Source organism: Doryrhamphus excisus, chromosome 11, assembly GCF_030265055.1.
Source record: "Doryrhamphus excisus isolate RoL2022-K1 chromosome 11, RoL_Dexc_1.0, whole genome shotgun sequence".
Lineage (NCBI taxonomy): Eukaryota > Metazoa > Chordata > Actinopteri > Syngnathiformes > Syngnathidae > Doryrhamphus > Doryrhamphus excisus.
In genome coordinates, this window is record NC_080476.1 from 5,961,408 (window position 1) to 5,981,962 (window position 20,555).

Here is a 20,555-nt window from a genome sequence, read left to right on the forward strand (position 1 = left end):
TTTTTTGGTTAACATCAAAAATTGTTAGTGGTCAATCTCACTACTGCATCTTGTCTTTGGGGACAGTCACGTCAAGAATCACATCTTCAATTAAGGTAAATTAATAATTAAGGTAAAAAGTACCCATCAATGTTCATTTCATAACCCTTTCATTCATCATTTATATGCATTTTAAATTGTATTCTCTTAATTGGATTTGCATTAGTTCTAAATTGATTTGGTTAGCATGTGTTTGGGTTAGGGGCTGTACGGCGGTTGAGTGGTTAGTGTGCAGACCTCACTGCTAGGAGACTTGAGTTCAATCTCACTGTCGGCCATCTCTGTGAGGAGTTTGCATGTTTTTCCCGTGCATGCATGGGTTTTCTCCAGGTACTCCGGTTTCCTCCCACATTCCAAAAACATGCGAGGTTAATTGGTGACTCCAAATTGTCCATAGGTATGAATGTGAGTGTGAATGGTTGTTTGTCTATATGTGCCCTGTGATTAGCTGGTGACCAGTCCACGGTTTACCCCGCCTCTCACCCGAAGACAGCTGGGATAAGCTCCAGCACCCCCGCGATCCTCGTGAGGATAAGCGGTAGAAAATGAATGAATGTTTTGGTTAGAATGAGAACTAATTAATGATGTTAATTAATCACTGTAAATGTACCTGGTGCAGCAATACCTCCCTCATTTTTCTGCTGTGCATACTTTACTGTGTGCATAGTGTGCATACAACCATTATAGTTACATGAGTCACATTACCTTTCACACTACATGGAGACTGGCTACTGAGTGAGAAAAAGGTTCATTCGTTCATTCATTTTCTACCGCTTATCCTCACAAGGGTCGCGGGGGTACTGGAGCCTATACCAGCTATCTTCGGGTGAGACTGGTGGCCAGCCAATCACAGGGCACATATAGACAAACAACCATTCACACTCACATTCATACCTATGGACAATTTGGAGTCACCAATTAACCTCGCATGTTTTTGGAATGTGGGAGGAAATCGGAGTACCTGGAGAAAACCCACCCATGCACGGGGAGAACATGCAAACTCCACACAGAGATGGCCGAGGGTGGAATCAAACGCGGATCTCCTAGCTGTGAGGCCTGCGCTCTAACCACTTGGTCGCCGTGCAGCCGAGAAAAAAACGCTAACCAGGGCAGACAATGAGGTTGCAGTCTACTCCCATTTTCTGGCTAAACTGATTCGTCATTGTCCAGTCTCTAAATAAGTTCTGGCAACACACTGTACACTCAGGCATAGATGACCTAATATTAGGTCCACTTAGCGTATATGGTCTGTCAGAGTAATATGTTTACTTAAAACAAGCATGGTTATGACATAAAAAGCAACACTATTACGTCTAGGCTGGGGGATGAAGTACCGTATAGACGTGTGAGAATGGGCTTAAGGAGCCAAAGACAAAACTGCAAAGGTTGGAAGGACTTCAAATGTTTAATGTACGGAACATATGGATTTCATTTTGTGTACAGTGCAGGGTGTCCTTGTGTTTTCAGCATGACTCAGCAGTCTGTGTTACCTTTGTTTTAACATTTGGTTATGCCTACGTGGCCAATTACATAACATATACTGTATAGTAGTTACTGTAACTACTATACTTTTGAACATGGGGTCCTTTCCGAAAAGTAAATACCAAACTTTTGTTGTACATTAATGAAAACGCATTCATTGTCATGGTTGTTATGCTACTGCGGGAAAAAAGTCCAGATGTGATCAATTTTTAAAGAGCAGAGCTTGTTTGATTAGATCCTTCCTCTCAGGAGACAGCTTCTCGGGAAACTGTATTCCAAACGTAAGGATGAGGTTTCCTCTCTGGGAAGGATTCTGGAAGAACGGCATCCCCTCTCCAGTCACCACCTTTTGGTAAGTGAAGCTGGGGTTTGGTGACAAACATATCGGAGACAAGAAAAGGCAACCGTTGACATAATCCTTGAATTAGATTTGCACGCACATCACCAAAAACTTTCAGAGTATCAGTATAGCAGGTAAAGTTATGAAACGGCTTGAGGAAGGAATGGTACTAGTCCGAAGCGTCTGATATCAATTCAATTCATTCATTTATTGTTACTGAATGGAAACCAGTATCTGATATAACTGATCCTGAATTCATTCATTTATTGTCATTTAATGAATACCAGTGTCTGATATTGTTTATCCCAAATTCATTCATGTTTAAACATTTAATGAAAATCAATGTCTGATATCGTTAACCCGACCTAATTTTTTAACTTATTTCATGTAAACGTATGTCTGATATTATGTATCATGAACTAATTAATTTATTATTGGTATTGTTCAATGAATACTAATGTCTGATATAATTGCTGTTCAAAAATCTATTGGAAATCAATGTTGAATATGATTTATCCTGAATCCAATCATTTGCTATTATTTAATAAACATCACCATGTCCGATGTAATTCATCCCATATTCATTTTTTTATTATTTAATAAACATATGTCTGATATGATTTAACCTGAATTCATTTGTTTTTAATTATTAAATGAAAAACAATATGTCTGATATCATGTATCCTGAACTAATTTATTTATTATTGGTATTATTCAATGAAAACTAATGTCTGATATCATTCATGTTTAAACATTTAATGGAAATCAATGTCGGATGCGATTTATCCTGAATCCAATCATTTGCTATTATTTAATAGACATCATCGTGTCTGATATCATTTATCCCAAATTCATTTTTTTTATTATTTACTAAACATATGCCTAATATTATGTAACCTGAATTCATATATTTTTTTAATTATTAAATGAAAACCATTATGTCTTATATCATGAAGCCTAAACTATTTTATTTATTCATCATGTTGAACACAAGAAGTAAACAAGACTATCATGGAGCACGGGGAAAATATACGCTATTTTTACCTTCTCCTTTTTTAACGTTAACTCATGCAAGTGTCAACATGTGATGTTCTTGAATGTAACTTGTTTGAAACTAACTCAACCATTCCAATATTGTCATGCTACTATTTTCTGCAAAGGGAGGAGGGCAAAAGGACAACACTTACTGTACAATGTCATTGATGGGAACGTTGAGTAGTCTGCCATCTAGTGTTTCCACATTGACAGAACAGCCAGTCAAGGCCTGTATGCATGAAAGAAAGGAAAGGTGTGGCTTGACTTTTTCCAAACATGACGGGTACGGTATTGGTCTTTAGTGGTTTTCATCATGACTCACCATTGCTAGAGAGATTTGGGCCTTGTAGATCAGGTCATTGTTCTGTCTTATAAACAGAGGGTGACTCTTCTGTCGCACTATAAAGACAATATCAGCGGGGATCTTGCTTGGACCCTAAACGATACAAAAAGGAGATGATAAGATTATTATAGTGACCCTGGTGAATTAAAATGGTACTCATATGTACAGTCTGTATGCTGTTATGTGTTATCATATTTATTTTTTATCAACATTGCTTGATCTCCATCGTCTACTCATGTGATTTTTAACTTGGCAAAGAATTATTCATTCATTCATTCATTTTCTACCGCTTATCCTCACTAGGGTCACGGGCGTGCTGGACCCTACCCCAGCTGTCTTCGGGAAAGAGGCGGGGTACACCCTGGACTGGTCGCGAGCCAATCACAGAGCACATATAGACAAACAACCATTCAACCTCACATTTGTACCTATGGACAATTTGGAGTCGCCAATTAACCTAGCATGTTTTTGGAATGTGGGAAAAAACCGGAGTACCCGGAGAAAACCCACGCATGCACAGGGGGAACATGCAAACTCCACACAGAGATGGCCGAGGGTGTAGGCAAAGAATTAATGAATATCAAAATTGCCCTGGACTGAAAATCCACTTTGTACTTGAAAGATCGTATAGTTGTAGTTTTACTTTACTTTGGTTTTATTTCGTCATATTATACAGCACCATTGAGAGTAACCGTTTTTGATGGATTATTCCTACTAGAATTGATTCCTATTCATTCATTCATTTTCTACCGTTTATTTTCACGAGGGTCGCAGGGGGTGCTGGAGCCTATCCCAGCTGTCTTTGGGCAAGAGGTGGGGTACACCTTGGACTGGTTGCCAGCCAATCACAGGGCACATATAGACAAACAACTATTTACACTCACATTCATACCTATGGACAATTTGGAGTCACCAATTAACCTAGCATGTTTTTGGAATGTGGGAGGAAAACCCACGTACGGGGAAAACATGCAAACTCCACACAGAGATGGTCGAGGGTGGAACTGAACTTGGGTTGCCTAGCTGTGAGGCCTGTGTGCTAACCACTCGCCCGCTGTGCAGCCTAGACCATGTTATTGGAAAAAAAGGGGGCAAACAGGGCTCTCTAGTGTCTACTTTTCTTTCAAAACAAGCCATGTCGCCAGGAGACATCGATTTCAATCAGTCCAATCTCTCTTACCTGATCCCCCTCTTTGGAGAAAATAATCCTTGTGCCTTCTTTCCAACCAGGTTTTACATCTATAGACAAAATCTTATCCTTAATAGCAGATGTGTAGCCATCATCATTCATGACCTGCAAAATTCAATCACAAGAAATACACATATTTTTATACACTTCTGATCAAAATTTGAAAGCCATATGAAAAATTGCAAGAATTGTTGGATCTTAAGGACGTTCTAAGTAGAGCGAGTGGGACCAAAAACATGAGTCAGCAATTTATTGCAAACCGCCATTAAACTGAAATAGGATGTCCATCAGCTGTTCAAATGATTAAAGGTTTAAGACTATACCTTAACACTCTGATCCCCCTTGTAAACTTCCCTCACCATCCATCCCCAATTTTCTGAATGAAATTTAGATCAGGGGAACAAACACAATGGTCCAAAAGAGTGAGGTTATTCTTCTGGAAGAAGTCCTTTGTTAGGTGGGCATTGTGAACTGCAGTCATTACCACAAAGACCAAGGCCTTCAGTCATGAAGGGATGCCCCTTAAAAGATCTCGACATAGCCAGCTACTGTTTGACGACCCTGCACAACCTGAAGTTCCATTGTTCCATTGAAGGAAAAAAAGCACCCCAGATCATGCCAGAGCCCCCTCCACTGTGCCTTGTGGAAAACATCTCAGGTGGGATCTCCTTGTCATGAGACAAGGACTCTCATGAAAGTCATCGGGACTGTCAAGGTTACATTTTTTACATTACGAGGATTCACTCTGCATTTCTTTCAACATATGGGCGTGTTGGTTCTATAGCGGAGTAAGTGAACCCTGCTGTCAGTCATTCAGTCTTTTTGTCCCAGTGGGGAGAGCCGGGGTGCTCGCGAGTGTGCACGCGATTGAGCACTTTCTTCATGCCTCTGCTGTAAAAAACCCGATAAAGCTCGTTTGCACACTGTCAGTTTGTTAGAAAGACAATGAAATAAGACAATGGAACTAAGGTGGAGTGGACAGTATCATTACATATCACTGTATCATCTTTTGGATCATGTTTTTGGATGAACAACTGCATCATGCTCTTACCCTACGAGATATCTTGATTTTTTTGGTGCAACCATGAAAGAGGTCATCCAGGGACAAATGAAGATCTCTTTCTATCGGGGGGTCTTGGGTCTTTACCTCTTCTGGCAGAAGGCCACCCAGCAGCACTGGGACGTCATTTGTATAGAAGTCTGACAAAAGGGCAAATAAACATTAGTTTAATCAAGAAACCTGACATCTATACTGATACAGTACACACAATCTCATGTCGCTGTTGTACCTGCAAATGGGTTGTCACTACCAAAAAACTGTCGAAAGGTTTTGTCTGGGTTCCCGTGGTAGACATATTTGGATGACCAAGCCCCACCACCGCCATACTCATAAGGGATTCCACCTTTGAGGCCTTCTACTCCAAACTTGTCATAGGTTGCCCTTTTACGAGCTGTCACAACATTGCACACATGCCATTAACACATTCATTAAAATAGTTATAGCAATGATTAGCCTTTAGGTACTAGCATTAGTTATTAGACTTTGTCTTTGTAAGGCATTTGCTGTCATCTCTACTTAGACTACTTAACGTATGATTGTGATGAAATGATAGCTAATACTGTGCTGCCACCTCCTGGTAAACCGGAAGTAAGGGCAGTTCTTATATAACCAGAAATATTATCACAAATGTAAATAACGATAAGCTTACGGTCACTCAAAACATCGTAGGCTTCACCCAGTTGGTAGTATTTCTCAGCACTGTCTGGTTCTTTGTTGGTGCTGGGGTGAAACTTAAGTGCAAGGCGTCGATACCTGTAAAGAGAGGGAAGAGTAAGACCACGTGACACTACAAGAATAAAGCCATCTGTGATTGGTTCGACATAAAGTAGTGTTGCTAGGTAGACTTACGCCTTTTTGATGTCAGCGTCTGTCGCATTCCTGTTTATTTCAAGCTTCTCGTAGTATTCGCTACACATTAAAGCTTTTTTCTATATACATAAAAAATATAAAGTAACCTAAACACGAATAAAACAAAGCTTAGGCTATAAATCGCTCACAGCCACAGGTGACGCTTTGTTGTGTCCTCGTGCCGTTAAGTGACTGATTTGCATAAAATTAAATACCGGCAAAAGTCGTCAAAGCAGTAACTATATAAATACTATTGATGAATGACGGACCATAACAGGAATGGATAACCTGAGAGTTGGCTAGCTTTTGATTCCGTCCATTAAAGTTGGCAAGGTTCGTCTTCCGAGATCAATAATGAAAAAATATGTAAATCTTCAGTTCCAATGCGTCCAAAGCTTAATAACACGCATACTAGCACGTACAATGCACTACTACCTCAGCTACAAGTTGTTTACATTGGTTGCTAGGAGACGCAGGCTGGGGATGGTTCACAAACAGTCAACAAATACATTTTGGAAAAAAATACTAAATGAACACAGTCCAGTTTCAAAGAATATGTGTATTTTCTTAAAAAAGGGGGACTTGATGAATGAATTGCAACAGCAGTAACAAGTGCATTTTATTTTCCATTTAAATGCATTTCAGGCAGAAACTATTTCACGTATCATGAAAATCAAACTCTTCAGAATGTTGAGAAAAAGTAAAATTGTACAGTGAAAATAGCATGACTTAACAATTAAGTGTATTGGATGCGTATTTTATTAGCAATTTTAGAGTCATATCAACATGGAGGATATAAAGAGCCATAAAAAAGAAATAGAAATAAATATAATAAGTCATTGTGGAGTAAATACACTTGTGAAATGATCACTAAAAAAATCAACACCAAAAATAAAAACAAGCCAGAGAGGTCTTTAACCAACCTAACGACTACATAAACCCAAATCCATAGAAGCCCTCATTTCCCTTCAAAAAGCATACTGCAAATCCATATCTAATGTTTACAATGGGTTTTATAATATTGACTCTTTATATATGAAAACTCTTTATCAAACACTATCATCAAATAGCTATATTGTATTCTGAAGATATATAAAAAAATCTATCCAAAGAAAAAGGGTAGAAAATAGAAGCCAAGACCAAAAACAAGTTTCAGTGAGGAAGCATGCGTGAGGACGGTCATGTCATACATTAGGGAAGGTGTAGTGTCATATTTTGGGCCATGCTGTGGTTTCATGACATGCTGGGAAATGTCAGGGGAGGAATATGCTGGTAAAAGTTAACATGACATGTCACTCCTGTTTGTGGTTTTCACTCTGCTTCGACTCCAAAATTTGTTCAGTGCAACTTTGCAACCTTTTCCAAGTTACACAAGAGTAGATAACAGAAATTGTGATCGAATCCTCAACAGATCCACATTGCACTTGATATTGTTAATGCAATGCTCTTTATTCATTTATTCAACATGCTAACTTTTAAAACATCTTCATTTTGTGCTTTTTGTACATATTTCTTTTCTGGCCGTTTGGTTTAAAAAGTCATCTTTACACAAACAACTACTGCACCGTATCTCATTCCTCTTGTACCACCGTCTCCATCTGAAGCTCAGTGAAGACCTCTCTGAGCTCAAGCGCGTGAATACCGATTGCGTGTTTGTGTGCAGCAGTGCAAATATTGATCCGAGACTTTCACGGCTATCCGATAAGAGTGAAGGTTTACAACAATGGCAGAGATGAGCCAATGTAATATTCCCTTTAGGCTAGGGAAGTGAGGCGGATGTATTAAAGGGTACAGATACAGACAAACAAGCCCAGGAGGACATTTCCCAGTGACACAGGGCAGCAATTAGCAGGCACAACCTCCTTCACTGGCAGGCTGCTCTGGTGGCTTCTCCAGCTTGATGTCAATCACTGAAGGCACAAGAGTTAGGGAATACCAAAGAGGGAAGCAAGGCAAAGTGAAAATACTCCTAAAAACAGAATTCAATAGCCACAAAGCACAGGCGAAGTTGGAAAGTATTCACTCTTTTTCTATATTGTATTTTAATAGCCTTATTCCATAATGGATGAAATTCATTCTCCCTCTCAAAATTCCACAAAGAACTACATGATGGCAATGTGAAAGAATTTTGTTGTGATTTTGCAACTGTGTTAAAAATGAAAAATGAAGACATCACATGTGCATAATCATCCTTCAGATGTTTTTACAGTCCCCCTGTTGATTGGACATGATTTTGGGTCAAAACGTTTTTGGCAAAGGTTGTGCTTACATACACAAGATTTCCTTTCCCCCTCATTTTTGTATTGATTTGCAAATATTTCAAAATATGTTTTTGGTGTAGGATGTTATGGGATGTTGTGCAAGTAGAATTGTGAGTGAAAACATGTATTCTATTTTGGAATAAGGCTGTAACATAGCATATATGTATTTCTGGATGCTCTGTATTTCACCACACAGTACACCTGGAAAATCTAATCAATTTAATAAAATACAAACAATACAAAAATGTAGCCTTTAGAGCAGGGGTGGGCAAACTACGGCCCGGGGGCCACATGCGGCAAGTATTTAAACTTTTAACATACAAGCTGGCAACATGACTTGCAAGTCGGATATCTTATTCAGTAAAAAAAACAAAAAAAAAACGAAAAAATAAAACTGTAAAATCCTATTTCGTAATTTGATGTGGTCTTATGTTTCAATTGTTCCTGAAAAAAGGGACATGAGAACATAAACATACAGCTGATAGTATAACACTTTTACAGATAAAATTAGGCAAATAATTCAATGCGGACTGTTGGAATTACAAGTGTGTGTGTTTGTGTGTTAAATATATATATTCTGGCCCCCCGTGAATTTTGTTAACTCAATACGGCCCACGAGTCAAAAAGTTTGCCCACCCCTGCTTTCGAGTGATAACTACAATGCCACTCGATGGGGCTGAACGAAAGTGCACATGCACCATGTTTGTATTTGAGTTTGCACTTCCTAGTTCAAAGAAGACATAATATCGTGAAGCTGTACCACTTTCATTCTGGTATGGGGGGGGGGCGATTCCATCTCATCATAAATGATTTACTTACATCCACTAAAAACAAAAAAGACCAAATTTGTCCATATGGGCATTAGTGAGCATATGACTTTGCGGTTTATTGACAAAGTCTTTAGAAGGGAACAAAATCGGATCTGCAATTTCATTTGCACCAATTGTACGGTTATTTGGCACAAAGTGTATAGACATTGGTTATGTACAGTATTTTGTGCTAACCTCCCTAGCCAACAAATCCACTCCTTTTTGTTTACTGTAATGGCTGTACCATACTGAGAGCTGTTTAGCAGTAATTACACAATTAGACGTGCATGGTTGTAGATGACCACAATGTATTTATCTCCTGGATATTCGTATGCACCCCAACATGAAACTGGAGAAAAGTACAACTAATGTGTTTACAACCAAACTGTGTGTGTTCTACTAAAATTTGTTATAACCACTTTAAACAGAGACTGCATAGATGTATAGTGAGTGTATTAAGAGCAACTGGCCCTTGCTAGTGGATGTGCAGAAATAACTTCCATCCTCTTGGGATATGTCTTCCTTGGACAAATCCACAAACGTGCAATGACAGCTTGCTACAGCGAGCTGTCTCAGAGTTAAAAGAGATTTTCCTCTTGACATACGACACGACAGGAGAGTGACATAACGGCCCACGACAAGACAGACAGCAAACATGCACACAAAAGGATACTGTCCTCTCTATTTTTGTCCTGTGTGTTGTCCATGCCAGGGAGGGCGGCTGCCACGCGACGGAAGAGCTGCATGGGGAGGGATGGGGAAAAGCAGACCGAGTTTGTCAGTTCATGAAATGTCAACGTAAAACACAAATGACAATCAATGCGGTGACCGGTCTGTATTCTCATTACATGATGGAGCATGTGGTCCACCTGAAGCTCTCGCAGAGAAGTAGCCGTCCCTCGCCACTTTGCGGTTCGATCATCTCCCTCACTCTATTTTCAACAATTAATAAATGGTCGCTGTTTTGTGGTTGACTATGCCGTTTTTTATGTAAAATTCGGGATGCTCTAAGTTTTATGCTGCCGATTCCGATACCAGAAAGAGTCAAATCAGTCGATTCTAAGGTCTGACTGCCATGGGGCCCCGAAAAAATACGTCATTATTAAAAAAGAAAAAGGGGTCCAGAATGCCAGATATTGTTATATGATATGAAAAACGAATCAGAACATATAAAAATCACCTTCACTCAGACAAAAGTATTTGACTTACTTTTTTAAGACCACAAATATGACTTGTGAAACTTACAGAGGATAAAACGCCTTCTTTAAGGAGTCTTTGGATGTGAGATTGAGACATTGGTGGAGCCCTAGCGGGACTTCCAGTAGCACAGGTAGTTGGGTTATTGATTGGTGGCCAATCGAATGGGAGCATCCCTATTTGAAATACAACTTATACATAGTATTCTATTCAGTAGGCGTCTAATGTGAGACTGATGAGACAATACATTGACTATGTTTGAAACACTTTCTTAAGTTTAGAATAAAAAGTTGAGGCTAACTAGTTAGCTCGGTATGCGCTAGCCGTCTCGTGTCCCTGCAGTGATCCCATAGCCTGTGCATTAGACCTAATCAATTTGTTGCAAACCAAGAATAATATGAGTCTCAGGGTGACTATGGGGTGTTATTCCATGTCTACAGGGCCATGATAATGGTATTTAGAATGTCATAAACAGGTTTTCTATGTCCTTCCCTTCGCAGAAATTCACTTAACACAGTCGGGTCTGGAACCAATTAACTGCAATAAACGAGAAATGACTCTTTGTACAACAATTATTTCTTTTTTTTTTTTTTACCTCCACTGACAGAGCTTTAGAGGCTGTCGAGTGACATTTGAATCTAAAAGTGTTGCATGTATGATGATTGTCAACATGCGCCACCTAGGACAACAGCACTGTGAAATGGATTGTTAAAGGAGTATTCGGGCCACACTGAACTCATAATAAAGACAACAGTAATATTCCAGTATTTTGTATTCTCTTATCCTTATATTTGTTCGGGTGTCTGAAGAATTTAACATAATTTCGCAGGCCAATCACTTTGGCAATTCTTGTTGAAAAAACCTCAAATTGGATAGAAAGGGCTATGCCATTCAGTCCCAAAGAGAAGTAATTTTGCATCTTGGAATATACTGGCAACACAGTCACCTAAGACCGGGCACATATTGAACATTTATGAAATCAGTCCCATAATAAACTTATGGCTTTCAACACCTCCACTGTTCAATTTCATTGAGCTAGGCTTTATCGTTTTCAAGATAACTGCATGTAAAACGTCACATTTTTGGGACAACCTGTAGTTTTTTTTTTTTAACGTTGAATTGTAGCCCGTATACTCCTTGGAAGATTGTCAACTCTGAACCATCTTTTGATATTTATGAATGGGTGTGCGTGTGTCTTTGAACATATCTTTTTGTTAAATTACAGCATCATGAAACTTTTCTTTAACATCCAGAGTATCAAAAGATAGTCAGTTAACATAGGCATACTTTATGATTTATGATCAAATAGCTACTGTTTTCTTTTAAGAATCAATGCACACATGCATGTGTGAAGTTAAAGCCAATCAGAGGAGAGCTCACACATGCACACACGCCCACACAAAGGTAACACACGCTCTACCTGTTTGACATTGTAGCCTGTCTTTGCACTTGTTTCAATAAACAGAACATTCATCTCTTTTGCCCTCTGCTCTCCCTCCTCTGTGGTAATCTGTCTGTGATGAGTCACAGCGTACAACACGCACACAAACACACACACAAACGCACACCGGCAGACAGGGACACAAAGGAAGGGGGGGAGAAAACACAGATTCAATACTTGGGGAAAAAAAAGCAAGTAGTCGTGCTCCTCTCTGCTCCTGCTGCCACCTCTGCTCAAGACCAAAAGTTAATCTGCACATCAATACTGGTGGAGGAGATCAAGGTTTGGTACTAAGTAGCACTTATTGGTGTCTGCTGCCGAATACACAATATGATTTGTGGCTTGGATGGGGGCACTTTTGGTGGCGTTGCTCAGGTGGCAGCATCGGAGGCGGGATGATGGAGCACGATGCTCGCTCGCGAGCTTACCTGCTTTACGTTGTAGCCTGCTTTCGCACTAGTCTCAATAAACATTACATTAAGTTCTTTGGCTTTCCTCTCTCCCTCCTCAATAGATACTTGCCTGTGGTAGATAAAGGGGTTAAAGTTGCACAGCACAGGTCAATGAAATTTACTGAAGACCCACAGAATAACCATTGGTATTAAACAGCAAACAGACCGGTTAAGTGCAAAACAATACAGGTGGTCCTCAATTATGATCCATAAACACAAGACTTGCAAGAGAACTAGTTAAACACAGTGCGATACAGAAGAATGCACACTTACACTGTGCTCAATACAGTGTGGCCCCACTTCTCAACTGCTTGACTACTGCGACCATCATAAAGTCAGACATCCATCTCACTCTTGGCCATTTGTGATGAATTTTCAAGGCACAAAGGTATATATCATTCGCATCTTTCATCAGGAAAAAGGTTGCTTTTCGACCTTTTTCCATTCTGTAGTAAACAGCAGTCGAACATAACTAAGTTTGGGGAAAATATCAATTCCCAACAAAACAGGGGGGGGGGGGAGCATTTTGTGGAAAATACAGTTTCACTTTGACACAAATTTAGCCATATAAATCTAGCCAAAATAAATCTAGCCACAACTAATATGCCGCAACATTCATTGATTGACACACACACAGGACTTGCCACGTTCACGGCCTCACAGACAAATTCTTTAAGTGCCAGGTCATGACAACATCCTTGAGCATGGTAAAGGACCTGCTCCTATAAAAGTGACAGTGATAACAGAGCAGTGGAGTGTTTATTTATTCTCTTTTTGATTGTATGTAGTGTATTTTATGTCCTTCCTTTGTTCCGTGTACAGTGTGAGTGACTCAAGTGTTAACACATCGTAGGAACGAAACTCGTCTGTAACTTGAGGATCACCTGCACTAAGTTTCATTTATTTTAGATCGACTTGAAGGAACATGCGGTAGAAGTCCACTAAATCCAGTAAACAGCCTTACACCATAAAAAGGGGGAAATTAAGCAATTAAGGCAATTAAGCAGCAATGAGGTGTTTTATCATCCATAAAAAAATCCTGAAAATGAATGGAGACGGGTTATATTCACACAATTAATGGCTGTTACTTTATGAATAGTGCAAGAAAACTGCTGAAAAAAACGCCAATCACAGCACTGACATCTAATGGAGAAGTGGGAAATGTCTGCATAAGGAAAGTGTATTGATATTCCAGCAGCAACAATCAATGACTTCATTAGTGTGCCCAATGCCAGGGAGGGAGGCAGGAAGGAAGACGAGATTACCTTTTGTCTGCAAGGTCTGTCTTGTTTCCCACCAACATGATAATGACATCACTTCCTCGCTCTGTTCTCACATCATCAATCCATTTGGTGGTTTGCTGGAAGGAGTTCACGTCTACCAAAGGGATGATGGGAGACAGTTAATGGACCAGAATGCAACTTGTTGTTAGAAACACAATGACAAAATGGTTGATATGAACGAAACTCAGAAAAAAACATATGATACAGATGATTGCTTTAGCTATAAAAGGAATGCGTAATCCACCTACTTGTGATGTCGTACACTACAACGGCAGCAGCAGAGTCTCTGATGTAACTTGGGATGAGACTGCGAAATCGCTCTTGGCCTGCCGTGTCCCACAACTGTAACCTGATCTAGAAGGGGGAGGGGGCAAACACTTTTTCACACCACTGTATATGTAATCAGAGAAAATAAGACATTTAAGATATAAATAAAACTTGTGCCCATGTGTGTCACAGTAAATGTGTTGCGGTGCTTGAAGGGGGAACAGAATGAGTAAGTAATGATGGGGGTTCAGAGTCGAGTTTTAGCTTGTAGTGAGTTATGGCCACCATCCGACGCCTCATAAAGGGGAAGGCAATGCCCGGTCCACACTTACTGTTCTGTCCTCGAGGTACATCGTTTTTGACAGGAAATCGATTCCTATTGTGGCCTGAAAGAAGTATAAATTATGTGAATTAGCCACAAATTCTCTATTAGTTATACGGACAGTTATCTGTTGGCCTCACCTGGTAAGTGTTGTCGAAGCTGTCATACATGAACCTGGTGATCAGCGAGGTCTTCCCCACTGAAATGTAAAAACGTACATTCAGGTGTGGCTCCTTTGCTTTGGGCATGATTTTGTCGAAATTGTGGACTCTTGAGATAATCAACTATAAGGCTTTGACAAGCTTTGGCATCTATTGAGTGACAGCAATGCAAGCCGTGCCCCACCTCGTGTTTATCAGGTTGAGAGATAAGTCGCATGCAGTGTGCTGTACAATGTTCTACTTCAGTATTACGACTTAATATTGGCTTCACTTCTCTTGGGAGATGGTTAAACTGCTTTGGGTTGTTGATAGGCCAACATCTAATCCATGTGTTGGGGTATGTCTGATATCAATCAGTTTCCCATTGAAAGGTGTGTTTGAGTGAAAGTGGGAGTATAGGTAGTGAACAACGTTGGAATGTTACTGACCGGGTTTTTATAACACGCTGGACAAACAAATCAGAATGAGCAAGAGCCACAACCATGTTGGTGTGGACTTACGTGGACCTGGATTGACTACGTTCCTCAACACAACTGACAACTGAAATCAGTTGATGCGTGTTCATGAGCATTTCTGTTTACTACTTTTCTGTGATGTCGTGAATCCATCACCGTCATTACAGTACTGGTCTACGAACTATACTTAGAAAGCCTTGCTACTACAATAGAAAGATACCCCGAAGTAAAAATTGCAACAAGAACGAATACCTCCAATGATATTATTGCTGTATTTAGGATAAACGTCATTTGGAAGAAAGCAGAAATAAGTTTAAAGAGTTGCAGTCATATCATAACGTTACATACGTGGCTAATGTAAGCTAGCCACGACAACCGATTAAATCACCAAAGCCACAACCCACCCAAAGTCCTAAGCATCTTATCCTAATGGGAAATTTTTAACACCGATTCACATTAAATGTCGCACGAGGTCACTAAAATATATGACTTACCACTTTGTTCCCCGAGGAAGACCAATTTAAATTTTCTTAGTGGATTTCCAAAGTCTCCGGCCGTGGACATGGCTGTGATACAAGCTGTGACGTTTACTTCTCTGGAGCCTCCCAGTCAGCCAGCTAAAACAAGCTAACCAGCTCTTTTCGTATTTAATGTCTGGATTGTGTCGCTCGTTTGTCAGGCTCTCAACAGAAACCACTTAGAAATGGTTTCTCGTCATAAAACAAATTCTCCCGTGGGCTTCTAAACACTTTTGGACAACTCAGCACCTAGCAGCAGCTAAGTTAGCATTACACTACTTGTATGACATGCCTACACTAGCTAGCCACTTTGGGCCACTCTTCTTCGGACACAAAGTGTTCTCCCTGTTGGCACTTTGAGGACACATTAGTGCGCTGCCCCCTAGCGGTTGTATAGCATATATTACATTATATGACTCAATTCATTGTGAAAAAGAAACTCAATGCATTTATAGGTGAATTATATACGTATATAATTACATTCTAATATATTACATGAATGTATCATTATCAAGGTATCATATACATCATACAACATGGGCTTTAAACGGGGTTTAAAACCCAAAACAGACTGTTACCATACCATTATTTATCCACGAGAGGGCAAATTCTGACAACGTCAGATTAGTTACATTATGGACTGTATAGACAACAAAACCAAATACACCAGTGAACAATTAGCCTAACATGTGGGCATGCGAGCACAGGGAGAACATGCAAACTCGAAATGTTCCAACAGAGATTTGATTCCAGATTGTGAGGCTGCTCATTCAGGAGCGACGAGAACTAGTTCTGATGGTGTTTGACCTCTAGCTCAGCCAACAACTGCTGCCAAGAAGGCTGAAGTCCTGCAGCAACGTTATCTTCTCTCCGCTTCATTTGCTTTTTACAGAGATAGACAGGCAATGACAAGTCCTGTACAAAAGGTTCATGAGTTGACTATATCATCCACGGTTTATGGTCAATAAATCCTCTGTTTATGTTTTACTGATGTGCAATTTCTAGTAATGGAAAAGGACAATGAGATTGATAACACTGGTCAGTAACAAAGCTATAATCTAAGAGAGGTGTAATAATAATAAATAAAAATCCAGAAGCCAATTGGTGTTTTTAAAAAAATCCAGCAAAAACCTTGTGCAGTGTGAAGGAAAATGAATACATAAAATGTGAAAATAAGATAAAACACAATTAACGGGATAAAATAGGAATAAATTGTCAATAATAAATATACTCATGTTTAGCTGTGTATAAACAAATGAATGTTTTATTTTAACGTATCTTTTACTCTGTTTACTTGTTTTTATTCAACTCAATTTTTCTGTAGTGTCTGAGTATTTTGAAAAGCGCTATACAAATAAAATGTATTATTATTATTATTATTATTTATTATAAATAAATAAGTGAGGCATTAAATAAGATCACACAATTTATAATTTCTGCAAATGTTTGTGATAAATAATACACCAGTGTGTTTCTTAATATTGTTGAATTTGGTATTATTGTTAGGTGATGTAATTATAGGCTATCACATGGTTTGTCTGGTGTCAGGAGCAGTATCATGTCCCCAAGTGCCAGTATCAGCCCGAGACAGTCTTATCTTATCAATGTGTCTTTCAATTAAAGTTCTATTAATCAAGTGTTGTTTTTTGGCTACTGGAGAAGCATTAGGAATGTTTATACTAACAGTGATATTTCCTGTCACATGAGTGGAGTCCAGAAAGTTAAGCCCAGGAGCCCAATTCATGTCCTAGTAGTTTTGTAGCGCATAGTTGCAGACTGGAGACTTTACTGGTGGCACACGGTAGGACGCTGTTCTCTGACTGGTTGTTTCACAGGCCTGATACCTGAGTGGACAGCTATGGGGGCTGATACTGGACATGGTTAAACTCTATATTTTATCAGTATCACTACCCTAGGCTTTGACACAGTATCATTTTGGCCTTTTCCTGTATCATTCATGGGCGGTTTCTGCCACAGCAACGCCAACTTGTTTTTTTATGATGATGACAGGTATGCTGTTGTTATTTGTGCCAAACATTGGAATACATACATACACATTTTGAAATAGGAAATTCTAATAAACCTTTTCACACATGGAATCAAATACATATGTTGCAAATGTGGAAAATAATTGTATTTTACATGACACGCATTCACCAACATATGCAGCGTTACACAGCATCAGGGTATCAATGCAGGATTATTTAATCTGTTCAAACAAGGTGTTGATTTTTGGTCATTTTGAAGAATATCATCTGTGCTGCTGAGAGTTTATTTTTCTAATCATTTATGAACCTATTTGCTTTACTATCATGTCTCTTCAAATCCAGACTGAAATAACCCATTAAGCTAATTTATACCTGAGTGCTGCAGAAGCTACCAATCATTAGAATCATAGTCACTTTTATTGGATAGTTTTGTCTGATTTATTGGGAGAATAATTTCATTCTTTGAAACATAACCTGAGAGTATGGATTGATAGTAGAAGTGTATAGGACACCCAAGGGTGTTTGTTTACACGTGCAAAATGTAACAATAAAAAGTAAATGGTTAGCAACCCTATAGTAAGCATACATAAAAGGATCTTGCACAGAGCACAACAATGTCTACTCATTTCATTAAGCGCTACATAAGCATAATATGTTTGTGTCTTCTTGAGCTTGTGGTCATTGAAGACACACTTGTGACTAAATCTCTCTTTATGTGCAGTACAGATAACGGTCTCCATCCGCCTGATGCCTGGGCTTGGTCTGCTTACGAGCAGACGTGGCGTCCTAGGCAAGATTTTATAAGCCGACCCCTTCATCAGAGATTTACATATGCTTACAAAAGAAATCTTGTTTTTACTTTAGCTTTCATTTATTAGGTTGGACACACTCGGCCTCCCCCTTCTCACATGCAGCAAGATTATGGACTTTCTGACCAACAGGCCCCAGAAAGTGAGGCTCGGCCCCCACCTCTCCTCCACACGCACTCTAAGCATTGGCTGACCACAGGGCTGTGTCCTGAGCACCCTGCTGTACTGTCTCTACACCAGTCTCTACACCAGTTTGTTCTACAGGAACAATATGATCGTGAAATTCACGGGCGACACCACGTTGTGGGGGGGCTTCTTTTGTTTGTTTAAATTTAAACAAAAAAAAAATTAACTTGTTTTGAGATGCTGTATTGCAATATTATGCCATATATTATTACATTAATGAAAAAATGGTCTCAAAATAATGTTGACAATTTATCTGCAATAATTTGTGGGATAAGTATGGCCTGGGAAAATTATCATTATCATCCATTTTCTATGCTGCTTATCCTCACTAGAGTCTTGGGTATGCTGGAGCCTATCCCAGCAGAATTTGGGCGCGAGCAACCATTCACACTCACATTCATACCTATGGACAATTTGGAGTCGCCAATTAATCTAACAATGTGGGACTGTGGGAATGTTGGAATGTGGGCGGAAACCGGAGTACCCGGAGAAAACCAAGATGCAAGCAGAGAATTGAACCCAGGTCTTCCTGATATCCTGAATATGTGGCCTACATGCTAAAGACTCGCCTACCGTGCAGTGTAATTTGCCATTATAATTTGTAGCAATATTAATTGGGCATTGTTTTACATTGGAATCAATGTGAGTTTTCAATTTCAAGAGTTGACGGTAATAACTAATTCATGAAATTATTTTGAAGGTAATTTTTTTTTCTTGTTTTATGGCGCCCCCTAGTGGCTACAGTGCCCTTAGCCTTATTGCCTAATAGACCTGCCGGCTCTGGGCCCGATCGTCAGCAAATACGAGTTGAACACCTTCCCCCCAACCACGCCACATGTCCTTGGTAAGGGAATGACCCTGAGAAGCTGAATTGACAAATTTGTCTGAGAATATCCCCTGTTTAATATTTGTGTTCATGCACTTTCTGCAGTTGATTGCAATTGAAAAGGTCTGTCATGGTTAAATCAGCTCACTTTCTGTTTTTTAAAGTCCATTGTTTTTAAAGTTCCACTGTGCCTCAGAGGAAAGCACAGCAATCAGGACCGACTAAGGCATGTCATCCAAAATCCAGAGAAGCGTGACTAAGAGAAAAGACTGCACAAATGAACATGTCACCCCAAGCAGTGACTTCATTCTGATGTGCTGGTTGCTTGTCGTACCACTGCATCATTGTGCAAAACTTGATCCAATCCTCTGGAGATGGGGAAGCCCGTTTATGTATGGGGGGGAAAAAAACCCACACTTCTCTTTTTATTCTCCCAAAGATACACACCAGTATGGATTTCCTGAGCTGGCTGCTGATGTGTGAGTGTATCAATGACGCACCTCTGCCTGCCACTGTGCGCATGATGGAGGGAGACCTTCCCATCTCCACATCACCTTAATATAAATCTAATGAATGCAGCTTTCAATGTCACAGCAAAGTGCAACACAGCACTCAGGTCTCCTGAGAGGGGTGGGGTGTACATTGGATGAAATGAAGGAGGAGGAGGAGGAGGAGGGTGAAGAGTGAAGAACACAGGGACCGATTAGGAGAGGGAATAGCATCAGCGTTGGGTCATGGTAAAGTAGTTGTGTGGTCATCCCGAACAGTAAGAAGTAGAGAAGGACATCAGTGGGGGATGGTGGGGGAACAAAGCCACATTCCCACTGTAATCATTTTCCCCAGATGAGAGGAGTATGAAAAATAGGACAAAGGATTGCAGCAATGATGAGGCGTAATGCAATGTAAGATGCTGAATCCCTGCATTTGTGGCCAGAAGGAGGCATTCTTGCAAGCATAAGTGAAGCTGTGATGAGGGTAAGCACATTTACAAGGGAGGGCGGGAGAGAGGGAGGAGAGAGAGCAGATCCGTGAGTGGGTACGGGGGGGTTCTGCATGCTCACAATGTGACAGAGATAGAGCGATTCCATGCTGGAGAAAGAGACAAAGGTGGAGAGGGAACACAGAGATGGGGACGGAGCGCTGAGAGCTAGTCGGGGGAAGATCTGCACACGTATGTGAGTAAAAAAAAAAGGTGGAGGGTGGAAGAGAGTGGGGGTTAGCATGAGGAGAGGGGTGGAGAAGG

The 20,555-nt window shown here is 40.0% G+C and overlaps 2 protein-coding genes across 4 annotated transcripts; both read right to left on the reverse strand.

The window, feature by feature from the left end:
- Nucleotides 1–1,436: 1,436 nt before the first annotated feature.
- On the reverse strand, nucleotides 1,437–6,795 carry dnajb13 (DnaJ heat shock protein family (Hsp40) member B13). Its single transcript, XM_058087186.1, has 8 exons — nucleotides 6,338–6,795; nucleotides 6,138–6,241; nucleotides 5,718–5,879; nucleotides 5,480–5,628; nucleotides 4,420–4,533; nucleotides 3,219–3,332; nucleotides 3,049–3,125; nucleotides 1,437–1,883 (listed from the first exon to the last, which is right to left on the reverse strand). The coding sequence occupies exons 1-8, from the start codon at nucleotides 6,403–6,405 to the stop codon at nucleotides 1,724–1,726; spliced, it is 948 nt and encodes a 315-aa protein (XP_057943169.1). The 5' UTR covers nucleotides 6,406–6,795; the 3' UTR covers nucleotides 1,437–1,723.
- A 132-nt stretch (nucleotides 6,796–6,927) lies between these two features.
- On the reverse strand, nucleotides 6,928–15,842 carry rab6a (RAB6A, member RAS oncogene family). Of its 3 annotated transcripts, XR_009132081.1 has the most exons (9): nucleotides 15,480–15,842; nucleotides 14,510–14,568; nucleotides 14,380–14,433; nucleotides 14,029–14,134; nucleotides 13,763–13,874; nucleotides 12,474–12,567; nucleotides 12,025–12,118; nucleotides 10,081–10,147; nucleotides 8,169–8,247 (listed from the first exon to the last, which is right to left on the reverse strand). XR_009132081.1 is itself a non-coding variant. In XM_058087191.1 (8 exons), the coding sequence occupies exons 1-8, from the start codon at nucleotides 15,547–15,549 to the stop codon at nucleotides 8,183–8,185; spliced, it is 627 nt and encodes a 208-aa protein (XP_057943174.1). In that variant the 5' UTR covers nucleotides 15,550–15,842; the 3' UTR covers nucleotides 6,928–8,182. The 3 variants fall into 3 exon arrangements, 2 of the variants coding, with proteins under 2 accessions (XP_057943174.1, XP_057943173.1); XM_058087191.1 differs by lacking the exon at nucleotides 12,474–12,567 and having other exon boundaries at nucleotides 6,928–8,247; XM_058087190.1 differs by lacking the exon at nucleotides 12,025–12,118 and having other exon boundaries at nucleotides 6,928–8,247; nucleotides 15,480–15,841.
- Between the last annotated feature and the right edge of the window lie 4,713 nt (nucleotides 15,843–20,555).

Excerpts from the sequence above, each read along its gene's own strand:
- dnajb13 (XM_058087186.1), bottom strand. The coding sequence starts at position 6,405 with ATGTGTAGCGAATACTACGAGAAGCTTGAAATAAACAGGAATGCGACA. Across the intron at positions 3,126-3,218 it reads CCCAAATCTCTCTAGCAATG|GCCTTGACTGGCTGTTCTGT; the intron begins GTGAGTCATGAT and ends TCATGCATACAG. Across the intron at positions 1,884-3,048 it reads CCCATCAATGACATTGTACA|CTTCACTTACCAAAAGGTGG; the intron begins GTAAGTGTTGTC and ends ACCAAACCCCAG.
- rab6a (XM_058087191.1), bottom strand. The coding sequence starts at position 15,549 with ATGTCCACGGCCGGAGACTTTGGAAATCCACTAAGAAAATTTAAATTG. Across the intron at positions 13,875-14,028 it reads TGTAGTGTACGACATCACAA|ACGTGAACTCCTTCCAGCAA; the intron begins GTAGGTGGATTA and ends TCCCTTTGGTAG. Across the intron at positions 8,248-10,080 it reads GGACAAAAATAGAGAGGACA|TGATTGACATCAAGCTGGAG; the intron begins GTATCCTTTTGT and ends TTGTGCCTTCAG.